At 43.3% G+C, this 13,417-nt stretch overlaps 1 protein-coding gene across 2 annotated transcripts in view; it reads left to right on the forward strand.

The window, feature by feature from the left end:
• The window catches only part of MAP3K15 (mitogen-activated protein kinase kinase kinase 15), a 164,132-nt gene that overhangs the window by 140,525 nt on the left and 10,190 nt on the right, over positions 1-13,417 (forward strand). For both annotated transcript variants that reach the window (XM_034755737.1, XM_034755728.1), the window contains exons 21-25: positions 122-296; positions 1,061-1,235; positions 3,894-4,079; positions 6,319-6,424; positions 11,554-11,767. In XM_034755737.1, coding sequence (XP_034611628.1) covers positions 122-296; positions 1,061-1,235; positions 3,894-4,079; positions 6,319-6,424; positions 11,554-11,767 — 856 coding nt within the window. The remainder of the gene's footprint in view (positions 1-121; positions 297-1,060; positions 1,236-3,893; positions 4,080-6,318; positions 6,425-11,553; positions 11,768-13,417) is intronic.

Genomic DNA, 13,417 nt, shown 5'->3' on the forward strand with positions numbered 1-13,417 from the left:
ACCTCTAAGTACCTTGCCAAATGAGGGCTTTATAGGGTTCAGTGTGTTGGAGTTCTGTGGTTTTAAAAGCACTGCTCTCTCTCACAGTTGTGTGGTTTGCTTGTTTGCTGTCTCTTGCTAGATTATAATCGTAGTACGTCCCTCCCACTGCCAGTCCATGGGGAACAGGCTGGCAGTAGCAGCAGTGAACATGGCTCTGTCTCGCCAGATTCAGATGTACAGCATGATATGTTCTTTGAAAAGACAAAGCGATCTGTTTCAGAGAACCCAACGAAGCATCCCATTTCCCACTTAAGGTAAAGCTGTCTGATTGCTTCTGGCGTGGCCTCCACAAAGCTTATGCAGGTTAGAGTCACATCACATGTTATCCAAGGCAATTTGTGCATGTAATGAATAGATAACCAGATGTGTTCAATAATTAAATCTGTTGCTTAATCAAAATTTTGATTATATTTAACTGATTCATGGAGATTTCCCCCAAACGTTTCCAAGTATTATGCTGGTTTATACCAGCAGTTAAAGCCTGGGACATATGGGGGCTCCATAGTCCATGGGAGTCAGTGGCAGTCTTTCAGGTGATTTCAGCAGGATTTGGTTCAGGCCCTTGAACAGTAATTGCAAGTGTTCCCTCTATTTAAATACACATTAAGAAGCCTGGGAAGAGAATAGTTTCCTGATCAGAGGAGAACATGAAACATGACTCCTTCAGATACATTTGTTGCAATGTATGCTCAGAATGAAATTCATCGTTATGCTCATTCTGCTTTATTTTCACTTCTTGTTATTGATTGACTTGGTGCAGCAAACAGGGCCAGACTAAGCTGAAGTAAACTGGTGTAGTTCCATTGACTTCAGAGGAGCTAGATTAATTATACCAGCTGAGGATCTGAACCGTCTTTAACAATGATTTTGAAATGAAAATTGTAGTGACAGTGAAATAAGATGAGATTAGTACTAATTATTATTTATCTATGTAAATATCCCTACCCACTCCCGTCCATGATTTGTTATTTCTAATGCTTAGTTATGTCTTTTACATCTTCGCTTGTCTCTGATCTAGTGTTCCTGATGAGAATTCTGCCTTAGAGGATCGGAGTGCTTCTTCTTCCCTGGAGGATAGAGATTCTGGTCTCTTTCTGCTAAGGAAGGACAGTGAACGCCGGGCAATTCTCTATAAAATTCTTAAAGAGGAACAAAATAAAGTTGCTTCAAACTTACAGGAATGTCTCGCACAGGTAATATTTTAATGCTTCTTTTCGTGTTTAAAAAGGAAAATTAAAAATCCAGTATGTAGCATTTCTCTTTTTCTGACAGATGAGAGAGGGCACTTGTAGATTTTACCATTCACAGCAACTCACTCTTCCACATGCCAGGTTTATACTGTACCACTTTTCAATGGTCACTGGCTGGTAGTCACATCTGATTTTTTAACTTTCTGTTTCTTTATTGTCTTCCTACTGGAAGAGGTTTCTGTAATGGAATGCTAAACTTACTTGAGTGTGTAACAGCTATACGGCACAGTGCATTTAAGGATCTTCTAGACTGCACCTTTCTTGTACTCTCTCTGTGATGGAAACTGTAGCCAGTCCATATCTGATACAGGACCCTGACCTGCTAGTAGCAGTCTGAAACCTATTATATACAAGGAGTACATGACATGGTGTCAGAAGTGATTTTCATGACAATTACTTTATCCATTTAAACACAAGAGGAATTTAGGCAGGCAGAATGTAATTATCCAAACTGGAAACTGGCCAGGAAACTGGGGGTTATGATATTACTTGTATGAGAAGCGCAAAGGACAGTATACATTGTACTAGGGTGTTGGTTCAGTGTTCAACCAAAGGGAAGAGCACCACATTCCGAATCATCAGCATATAAACCCCAGCTAACCAAGTGTGTAGGGAAGTACTTGAACAACCAAAGGTAAAAATGCCTTTCTCTTAAGGACAAAATCTTCCTGAGTAGCCAGGCTGTGTGAGCTGGTGATCTCTGCAGGTGTAGGAGGAAAAGAGTCCGTTCCTTGGGCCACAATCAGTATGTCTGCACTGCAAATACAAACCCGCAGCTGGCCTGTGCCAGCTGCCTTGGGGAAAGGGCTTGGTCTAAGGGGGATCCCAGACCTTGGGCTGCAGCCTGAGACCAAACATCTACACCGCAATTAAACAGCCCCTTAGCCCGAACTTGAGTCAGCTGGCATGGGCCAGCCGCAGGTTTTTAATTGCAGTGTGGACATACCCATTGTGAATGGGAAGTCACTGTGTTGTGCCCCTGCTCAATGAAGAACAATGGATGTACAGGTAGTTCCACCTTCACCTCCCCCTCCCCACATTCCTGGCTTGCAGAGCAAAAAGCCAGGAGCCAGCCCTAAGTGTGCTGAGTCCAGGAGGGTTCCAAGAGAACTGCAACAGTACGGTTGTGTTTGAGGACTTCCACACCTACAGAGAGAGGGGCAGGAATTTCCTTTTAGTGGGGAAAATCTCCAGTAATATGAGAGCTTGTGTGATTGCATAAGTGTAAATTAATTAGAGCTGGATAAGAAACCAAACCAATTCTGATTTTAAAAAAATTAGACATTTTTGTGGCTTTTTTTGGTGGTTTTCAAGTTAAATTTTTGCTGAAAATGCTCCGAATATGTTGAAGAGCTGCTAACATAATCAGCAGGTAGGTTCTTTACATACTCATTGTATTCTGTATCAGTGCAATTAATCTGCAAGCAAGAGAACAGAAGTAAAATTGTCATAATCAGATAGATATGAAAATGTTTGTTTGTTAGTCTCTTGTGCATTTTTGTCTTGTATAAACCTCTCCCACCCAGAAATGATGGTGAATTAATTGGTTTAAAGTTCTCCTTTCTATTGGATCCTGAAAGTGTATGGCATCTTTGAAAACTACCATCTTCATTTCACTGGTCAATGCAGCTCTTCTTATTCATCTACATTTTCTCTGATACAAAACAATCTAAATTCTATTAGAGAAGCACAGAGTAAGTCCAGGTAAAATGCTGAGTGGTGTCATGCCAGTGCACTGCATCCTTTCTAAAAAGGCCCCCTCTACAGTACTAAACATAGTTGATGTGAGACCAGTGACTTGGTCAGACATATTGAGCCAAGTTCAGCCCTAATGTAAGGAGGTGGAACTGTATTGCACTGTGGCTGAATTTAGATCATTATCTGTATCCTGCCTTAACGGCCAACTTAATCATGCAGTACAATATTGACTGCATGCATAGCAGAAAGCTGCAGTTGCAGTGAATTGGTAGAACTACATGAGAAGCCTATTGGAATGGAAACAAAGCAAAAATATATCTTAGGGTTTAAAATAATCAGTGCCAGTGACTGCTTCTGACACAGTGATTTTCATGCTATGAGTTACGACAAATTCTTTCTGTATTTAACAAACTTACTAGGTCTTTAATTTGTCACAAAAAGTCACAAATTCTACTTCTACTCTAGTTACACATCTGCTAACGTGATAAACAGAGAGAACCCATATTGTGACTGGACTTTCATGTGTTTGTCATCCTCTCTATTTACATACAGAGAAGCAAATATAAAGGGCACTGACTAAACAGTTATGTATCCACTCTCTTCATTTCAAGGACAGTCATTACAACCCTTGGTTTTGTTTTCACAAAGTGAATATTAAGTTACAGTAAATATAATTCTTAAGGTGTGACAAGGGCAGAGAATACAATACAAGTTTAGTAGGACTTGCAGGTGGGTGGTTAAATTTCCATCACTTTTGTGTGGTTGTGTGAGAAACAGCAGCAGCAAATATAAACTGTAACCCTGTAACGTTAGCATTGCTAAACCATTAGGTTCTTAGGTACAGGGGATTTATTGTTTCCTTGTGTGAGTCTTGACATCGTGCACTGAATACCTTTTCTCCAGAATTCTGAAGAACTGCAACTTTCAGTCACCCACATCAAGCAAATAATTGGGATTTTAAGGGACTTCATACACTCTCCCGAACACAGAGTGATGGCATCCACTATATCCAAGCTGAAAGTGGATTTGGACTTTGACAGCACTTCCATCAATCAGATTCACCTGGTGCTGTTTGGATTTCAGGATGCAGTAAGTCCTCCATTTGTCTAGAAGCAGAAGGGAGTGGCATTCCACTCTGATAAACCAAATCCCAGTACTCCTCTTCCTATTCCCAGGGCCTTCCTGGCTGAACCCCTGCTACTTCACTCTGCTTTCCCTGCTCCCCATCCCTGCTCATTTTCTTCCACACAGCCATTCACTCCTATAGCTCCTCTTGGCCCTTCTGCATGATGTGTCAGGAACTGGTGGGATATGTTGGGTAAGTGAGAGAGGTGACTGGGATGTGGCGAGTGGGAGGTGAGAAGGGATGTGTGCTCGATGCTATTGAGGGTCAGGGGAAAAGGTCTGTTTGGAGAAGACCTGGGTAGAGGGGAACACAGCTGTATTGACAAGGTAGGGGGATGGGGCACCCAGTGCTTCTGTGCTGAGCCATCAATGCTAAATGGTCTCTCTTGATGCAGCAGTCATTGCTACCTGGCATACTGAGCACTATGCAGAGCTCTAGGTGCATGGAAGTCTCAGTGCAGAAACACATGGGCTCCCCAAGCACTACTGCCTGGTGCATGAGTGAGCCAAGGCCATTGGTGCTTGAAGGGCTCCCCCAACACTATGTCTTGGCACCGTGTGGTGATCCCAGGATCCTTGCACACAAGCCTCATCCCAGCAGGCCCCGATACATCACTAGTGACCCCCACTAGGGCCCTACTTATCCCAGCTCTCTGTTTGCTGCCCCATCCTCACTTATACAGCAGAACCTGTTTATCCCATCTAATTGGGACTGGATTGGATAATCAGAAATTCGGATAATCCAGAGAATGGGAAAGTTCGAGGCTGCAGCACCATCTGGTGGCCACAGGAGAGATCAGCTGCTTCTGGACCTGTGTGTGTTGGTTATTCGGTTAACTCAAGAGAGCTGGATAATGGGAGGTCAGATAAATGGGGCTCTGCTGAACTCCAGTATCTCCCTAGAGTCCCATCTCTTTTGTTGTCTTGTCCCATGATAATCATATCAGGCCATGTAGTTCAGGAATGAATTTGGCAACTGTGACAGGGGCTTTTGTAAGGGCTTGATCCAAGATGTCAAACCCTAAGAGCATCACTTTCCCTACGATCTCTCCTGCCCCAGAGGCCACTCCCATACATCCCACTGCCCCTCGCTGTCCAGTTTTTGTGTGTGTGTGTGTGTGTATGTGTTTTTTTTTTTTACAAAATATCAAAAGGTTTATATTTTTGCTAGTCGGGGGTGTGTGGGGGGAGGACAGCTTAGGGCCAGATCCTTCAGCACCTCCATGTACAGAATTTCTACTGGCTTCAGTGGGAGCTGGCGTTGCACATGTAGTGACAACACCAGCATTGTGCTGTTATCAGTGAACAACTTCCTTGGGACCTCCAATAAGGTTCCTCTGCAGCGTGGGGCATGGGTCACTTGCTGGAGGATTCTCTGCACCTTGAAGTCTTTAAACCAGAAGTTGAGGACTTCAATAGCTCAGACATAGGTTAGGGGTTTGTTACAGGAGTGGGTGGGTGAGATTCTGTGGCCTGTGTTGTGCAGGAGGTCAGACTAGAAGATCATAATGGTCCCTTCTGACCTTCAAGTCTATGAGGGTGGTTGACTACTCCTAAGCACCAGACAGAGGATCCTTTGACTTATACATTTCATTAATTATCTTTTTATTTTATTTTATTTAAATACATGACTGCTTGGCTCCACTATCTCAAATGGAAGCCTATTCACCAATTTCTCTGTAAAAAATACTACTCAAATTCTTTCTATGCACTGAGTATATTCCCTTTGTGCCCTAGTTCTTGTCTTATCACATCTCCTGTTAATCCTCTTCTGTCAAGGCTAAATAAGGTTTTGTTAGTATCCCTTCATCTGTGAACCCCTCCATTGCATTTATCAGTTTAGTTATTCTAAGCTAAATTGAAGAGAGTTCTAGAAACTTATGTTATATATATATAGTGTATCCTTAGTCTTGCATAATTTTAATTTTATTTAGTATGGCTACAATGCAGAGATATCTTAGTGGCTGCTTAGAGCACTGCATTTTATTAGCATATGGGAGATTTGGAAGTTGTTGTTCATGAGCTGGTGAAGTCTGAACTCAGCATTTAATAATTTTAGTCTCAAGAGGAAAGGGTTGTGCTGACTTGTACTATACAGATTCCCATTAATTTACAGAGCTTTATCTGAATCTTTACAAAACAAAGTTTTGTCTGTGGTGTCTAGGTCCTTTGCTGATGCTTTTGCTTATTTCTGTACTTGTAGGTGAACAACGTATTAAGGAATCATTTAATTAGGCCTCATTGGATGTTTGCAATGGATAACATAATTCGCCGTGCAGTCCAAGCAGCAGTCACTATTCTTATTCCAGGTAAATCAAAGCACATCAGTACTAGTTTCTAAATGAAACACTTCCAAAATGCATCATAAATGGTTTCACGTTCTTTCCAGCTGATGGATCCATCTCATTTCTGAAGTTTCTTAGTAGGGGGGAAATAGGGTCTTGAGTGATTTCTCTTCAGCTGGGGGCGGGGGGGATGGTGCTGTGGGGACGGTGCTGTGGACAGGGACAACAGTTTTTTCAAATAACCAGTGAACTAGGCTGCACAGAGTAAAATGGATTTACTCCTTTATAGTTGGTAGTTTTATAACTGGGGAAACCTAATTCTAAAGGCTTTTGGAATTAGACCATAACTTACCCTTAAACTGAAGGGGAAGTGCTTCATTGGATGGTCTCTGTATGTATTCCATTTGAAGTGCACCTGCACTCCATACCCCTGAGACTGGAAGACTTTTCATTATTATTGTCCTTTGGTCCGTGCCTGTGGCCTTCTTCTCTTGGTGCTGCAACCTACGGTATAAGGGATGGTGCACACCAACTGTCTCTCTAGTTCCATTCTATCACCTGTGGTCTGAAACAGGGTTCCTCCATTGTCCACAGCTTTAGCTAGTGTTCTTTGTTTATGTGTAAAAAGTTGTAAATGGTTTGTCCTTATATAAGTTTCCTCTAGAGCTAGTTAGTTTTAGGAGCCATTGTTTGGGGCTACTGCTGCACTCCCCACAGCCATGTAGGGGATTCCTAGCATGTCCAAGATGCCAGGCTTCAAGATCTCCATGGTTTTCCCCCGGGCCTTCCTGGTCAGCAACAACCACAACACTTGTCTGTATAGCCTCAGGGAAGCTCACATCCCCTCCAAGAGTAATATTTGTCAGTCCTTCCCTCACTCGACCCACCAATCCTGAGAGTTCTGACTTCAAACATTGCCGATGGATCGCTCAAGGAGGCCACAGTCCAACTGTGGCCCATTAGACCTCACGTACACTGGGCAGAGGCACCGAGAAGCAGTCTTAGAGTGTGGTTGTGTCCACACTGGGAACAGAATTAAGGACTCTAGCAAACAGGACAGACATGAGAAAGGTAAGAATAAACACTCTCACAAGATGTATGTGAGAAATCCCCCTCTAAGGAGAGGACTTTTTCCCTAACTCATTCTATGTTGGGTGACACTCTGCACCTCAATACGGGTGTGTCAGGAGGTCCTAAGGAGCACAGTACCAGTTCCATGGCCTCGAGAGGCAAAAGTGCCCCGAAACCATCAACCACTGAAGGAGCAGGACCGTCCTGTGTACCAACGAGTGAAAGGAGTGAGTGGACAACTCCTACACAAATGCTGACTTGCATGGAGAAGGATTCATTGGTACTGAGAACCACTGTCTGCTCAAAACTGCCAGTGCCACCAAGAGACAGAAGGCCACCAGCATCAGTGGTCAAATATGCTATCCTGGAGGATCTTACAGTCTGCAGACCCAGAATCACTGATTCTGTCCTCACACCATTGTTTCGTCACTCATTGGTACCATCTACCAGTGGAAGCATAGTAAGACCATCAGTGGTACTAATAGCCCTGCCCATGGACACAGAGGTCTTGTGCTCCTCCAGCAAGCCTGGGATTAGTGGGGAGAGCTTACCAGTCTTATCAAGACAGGAAGTCAGCTCCAGCAGAGGCTCTAAAATCTCACGGGCGCCTTCTCACTCCCACAGGACCTGGCTTGGGACCAGTAATACCCTTCTCCCTGGAGACCACCCCATTATCCCTATGAACTCTCTCAATGGCTTTATTGGGGTCCCGGGGATCCCTATATGAAACATCCTGAATACAGACAGACAAGAATGCAAGTTGAGGCATGTACCACTGCATTGTGAAGAACCCCAATCCACTCAGGAATGCTCTGAGGAAGAGAAACAACTCAACAAGGCAGAGCCACTAGCCATTGTGGGGATATCATTGTTCTCACTAGATGAGACAGTCACATCAGCCTCACCACCTGATGACTACAGGCAATTTCAAGATCTCCTAAAGAGAACTGCAGACATGCTTCATATCCCCCTGGAAGAAGCATAGGCCATCCCTCATAAATTACTTGGATATCCTTCAAAGTTCAGATCTTAGTAAGGTGGCATTGTCTATCAATGAGGCTATATTAGGACTAGCCAAGATGGTCTGGCATATTCCAGCCATCTGTACTCCCACTCTGAAAAAAACAAAGGAGAAATATTTTATATCATCTAAAGCGGCAGAATACTTATTCTTGCATCCCACTCTGAACTTCTAGTGGTGCAGGCTGTCACTGAACGGAACAAGCAATATCAATCCAGCTCTACACCCAAAATAAGGAGGCCAAATGTCTAGACTTCTTTGGGAGAAAGAACTTCCCTTCCACAAGTTTACAGTTCTGCATAGCAAACTGTCAGGCTTTAATGGCAAAGTATGAGTTTATAAATTATAATCCGTTCTCTAAATTTCTCAACAGGCTGCCTCAAGAACACAGACTTCAGTTCCATACAATCATCAAAGAAGGTAAATGCTAGCCAGGTCTGCCCTCCAAGCTTTGGTAGATGCAGCAGATACAGCCTCCTACTCAGTGGCACCATCTGTAGTCATGAGAAGGGCTTTGTGACTCCAATCCTCCAGATTTCCCCAAGAAGCCCAATCAACCCTGGAAGAGCTGCCCTTCAAGGGAAATAACCTATTCATTGAGAAGACGGACTAACCATTATATACCCTTAAGGACTCGAGCGACATTCCCTTCGCTGATATTTGGATGGATGATGAACTTAGAGCATGCTTGGAGATTGTACAGTCCATCCTCAGCAATAACAGAAAATGCTAAGCAGCAAAATGGAAGAAATTCTCCTTAAGGCATCAATTCCAAGACTCCCTACAATTATGACCGACCTCCTGTCTTTGAAAACATCAAAGTTCTCTAGTGCACTTGGCACCCATTAGTGCCTTTCATCCTCCAATGGACAAATATTCAGTCTTCACCCACCCGACTATAGTCAGGTTTCTGAAGGGACTTGTCAGATCCTTTTCCCCAGTACTGACATGGAACCTCAATCTAGTCCAGTCAGCATTAACAAATTCTCCCTTCGAACCTTTAGCCTCATGTCCCTTCACTCCTCTATCTGTGAAGGTTGCCTATCTAGTTGCCCACCTCAGCCAGAAGAGTAGGTGAGCTGAGGGCCCTTGCGGTTGACCCACTTTATATAGTTTCCCTGAGGTTACATTCTAAATTCAATCCAAAAGTAATCTCATAATTCCATCTGACTCAGGTCATCCACTTACCTGTCTTCTATCCAGAGCCCCATGCCACCAGAGAGGACAGTGTCCATTGAGCCTTGACCTTTTACCTACAGTGGACAATGTCTTTCAGGAAATCTCCTAAACTATTTATCTCCTTTGCTTCCCCCCTCATACATTTGGCGATCTCCTCACAGCGACTTCCTAAATGATTTTGGGATGCGTCCTGCGTGAGAGAGCACACCTGACCAGGGCCCAGTGTTCCAGGGTCGATTGGGCTTCTTGGGGAAATCTGGAGGATTGGAGTCACAGAGCCCATCTCATGACTACAGATGGTGCCATTGAGTGGGAGGCTGTATCTGCTGCATCTACCAAAGCTTGGAGGGCAGACCTGGCTAGCATTTACCTTCTTTGATGATTGTATGGAATTGAAGTCTGTGTTCTTGAGGCAGCCTGTTGAGAAATTTAGAGAACGGATTATAATTTATAAACTCATACTTTGCCATTAAAGCCTGACAGTTTGCTATGCAGAACTGTAAACTTGTGGAAGGGAAGTTCTTTCTCCCAAAGAAGTCTAGACATTTGGCCTCCTTATTTTGGGTGTAGAGCTGGGTTGATATTGCTTGTTCCGTTCAGTGACAGCCTGCACCACTAGAAGTTCAGAGTGGGATGCAAGAATAAGTATTCTGCTGCTTTAGATGGTATAAAATATTTCTCCTTTGTTTTTTTCAGAGTGGGAGTACAGATGGCTGGAATATGCCAGACCATCTTGGCTAGTCCTAATATAGCCTCATTGATAGACAATGCCACCTTACTAAGATCTGAACTTTGAAGGCTGCAACTTCATGTAGAGATGGCCCTCTTCTAGAGATCTGCAGAGCAGCAGCATGGGGCTCTGTGCATACCTTTGAGACATTTTGCCCTGGTACAAGGTTCTACAGATGTATCCTTCAGTGTGTGATACAGCAGGGTTCCTCAAACCCTCCTTTTCAATGAGTATGGCTTGTGAGTCACCTCGAACAGAATACACATAGGGACCATCATTCAAAGAAGACAGTCTGGTTGCTTACCTTGTACAGTAACTGGAGTTCTTTGAGATGTGTCCCTGTGTGTATTCCACTGCCCACCTCTGCTTCAGATCCTTATCCTAAGGTTATTTGCTGTGGAGAAGGAACTGGAGAGGCAGTCAGTCCACATCACCCCTTGTACCCTGGGTTTGGAGCAGAAGGAGAAGGGTGCAGGCATGAGCCAATGGACACTGCTAGTGAAAATCTTCCAGTCTCAGGCATATGGAGCACATGTGCAGTTCAGAAGGAATACAGATAGGAACAAAACATCTCGAAGAATGCCAGTTAGTGCACAAAGTAAGTAACCAGACATTTATGGAATTCTTCTTCCTCTAAAAGCAACTCTGTTCCCCCATTATATAAACAGAATCCTGAGTCTCTACCACCTGTCTACGCTATTTATTAGTTCTGCTACATCACCAGTACACCCGTCATTTTATAGACAAGTAAGATTGTGAACGCCATACAAACAGGGACCTATCCTCAGATGAATGCACTAATACTGCCACTGCTGTTGTTTAAGCCTGTTTGGAAATGGTGCCACAAAGTCTGTGGTTCAATTAATGTAAGAGACTAATGCTATCATGTGTTAATATTTGCCAAGGTTACATTTCACTCCTAGCTATTGGTATCTCCCTTATTAAACACCATAGAAAAGTACATACCATGTGGAAAGCATCAGGATAAAATCTCATCACTACTTTACTCAGTTTTTTTCAGTTAAAGAGGAAATATGCCACCCATAAGATGTCCAGAAAAAGTGTTGCTTTCCTGTGGTTTTCCCACATTCACTACCCCCCAAAAAGCAAGAGTATGTGGTACTAAATTGACTTCTTCATTGATTTGTGCAGAGCTTCAAGCTCACTTTGAGCCAGCTTCAGAGACTGAAGGAGTGGAAAAAGATGCCGATGAAGTAGAAGATGATTGCCACCCAATGGAACAAAATGGAAATGAGGAACCAGTTGTCACATCTGGAGTGAGCACACTCAGTTCTGTGGTGTCACATGAATCACAGCAGCAACATCTTAATCTGCAGCTATCCAAACTTAAACAAGAGACGAACAGGTAACTTCTCTTGTAGAACTATGCTTTTTTTTCATGTGGTCTTCAAAAAACCTTCAAGAATAAACAACACACTCAAAAAAGAATGTTTATTCATAGGTATATGTTCATCCAACCACAGGATCCTCTAGTCAAAGTAGAATTTGTAGGTGTTCACCGGGGGTCTCAGAAAGGTACTCAGCAATATATATAGGCACTTGTATAACTTTCACCAAATCTTACAACACAGCTCAGGATCTTTCAATTCACAGAACGTACACCGAAAAAATGTTGGATTCCCACTAAGCATTGACACACTTTTTATTTGTAAATAAGAGTTCTCAAGTAAGGATGCCAAACACTGGATATTAAATATAAGCACAGGATTCCCAGTGTGAGCTGAACTTCTGTTTTCTCACCACTGTTGTGGAGTAGTGGCAACTAAAATGAGAAGTTCTCATTCACCAGGTGTCTAAATTTCACATCAGAAAATTCCAGATAATCACACACAATTACTGGTCTAAGAACTCAGGATGTAACGCCCAGTGGTGGGGACACAATCTGCATTAGACCACTCAGAAGGTTTTATATATTCCTATACAGTAGGACTCACATCAGCCCCTTCGCCTCAGTAATGAAAAATCTGGAGTCCTTGTCAATAGATGCTACTGTAAAAACTGCAGCTCTGTTAACACAGGCTTACTATGGGACTACACAGTAAAATAAGGAATGCACTGATTTGTTGAATTACTAAAACTTTAGGATCTCTGGGCACCATTATGATAAAAATAATCAGTCAGGATTGGGGCCCTGTAGGCTAGGTGCTGTGCAAACATAAAGGGAAGACAGTCCTTCATGGCGGAGAAAACTCAATATTGATGTAAAAATTCTTATTAATGAAAGAACGTTTTTTTACCCCATAATAACTATGGTTTTGTAGAGTAAAGCGCTGTGGTTCTTTAAGATGTGTTGTCCATGTGTGTTCCACTTCAGGTGTAGCTTGAGATTGGACTCTTTGAGGAGCAACATCCAAATGAGGCCGTGCATGTGTCCTCTGGTGCTTCGTGAGTGTGTAAAGAATGGGACAACTGCCAGCAACTGCTTTCTAGTTCCTTTGCTAATGCTGAATCCAGTGGGGGCAAGGATTGTACAGTAGCTGGGAAAGAGGGTGGACCATGCAATGCATGTGGACAACACATTCTGAGGAATCAGTTTTTGTAGGATAAGTAATCTTTCTTCTTCGAGTGATTGCCCACATGGATATCACTTCTCATGCCTCTCCAGGACATGAGTTACTGCTTGAGGCAGGTGCTCTGAGTTTACTGGAATAATGACTATGGGACAGCTCTGCTGAAACGAGTGTCAGAGCTGGAGCTGTCCACCAGCAAATAGTGTGGGGTGACAGTGTGAACTGAATTCCAGGTAGCTACTCTGCAGGTTTCTATGATTAGGATGCCTTTCAGGGAAGTTGCAGAAGCTGCCCAAGCTCTGGTGGAATGGGTCCAAATGTACCCTACTGGGCCTCAATGTACCACCACATAGCATGCCTTAATGCAGTCAGAGACCCATTTTGACAGTTTTTAGGTGGAGATAGGTTAACCCCACCTCGTTCTGTGAGCAAATGATAGGAACAATCTAGGAGAGTTCTTAAATGACTGTTCTGTCCAGATACTA

This window comes from Trachemys scripta, chromosome 1 (assembly GCF_013100865.1).
Source record: "Trachemys scripta elegans isolate TJP31775 chromosome 1, CAS_Tse_1.0, whole genome shotgun sequence".
Taxonomy (NCBI): Eukaryota; Metazoa; Chordata; order Testudines; family Emydidae; genus Trachemys; species Trachemys scripta.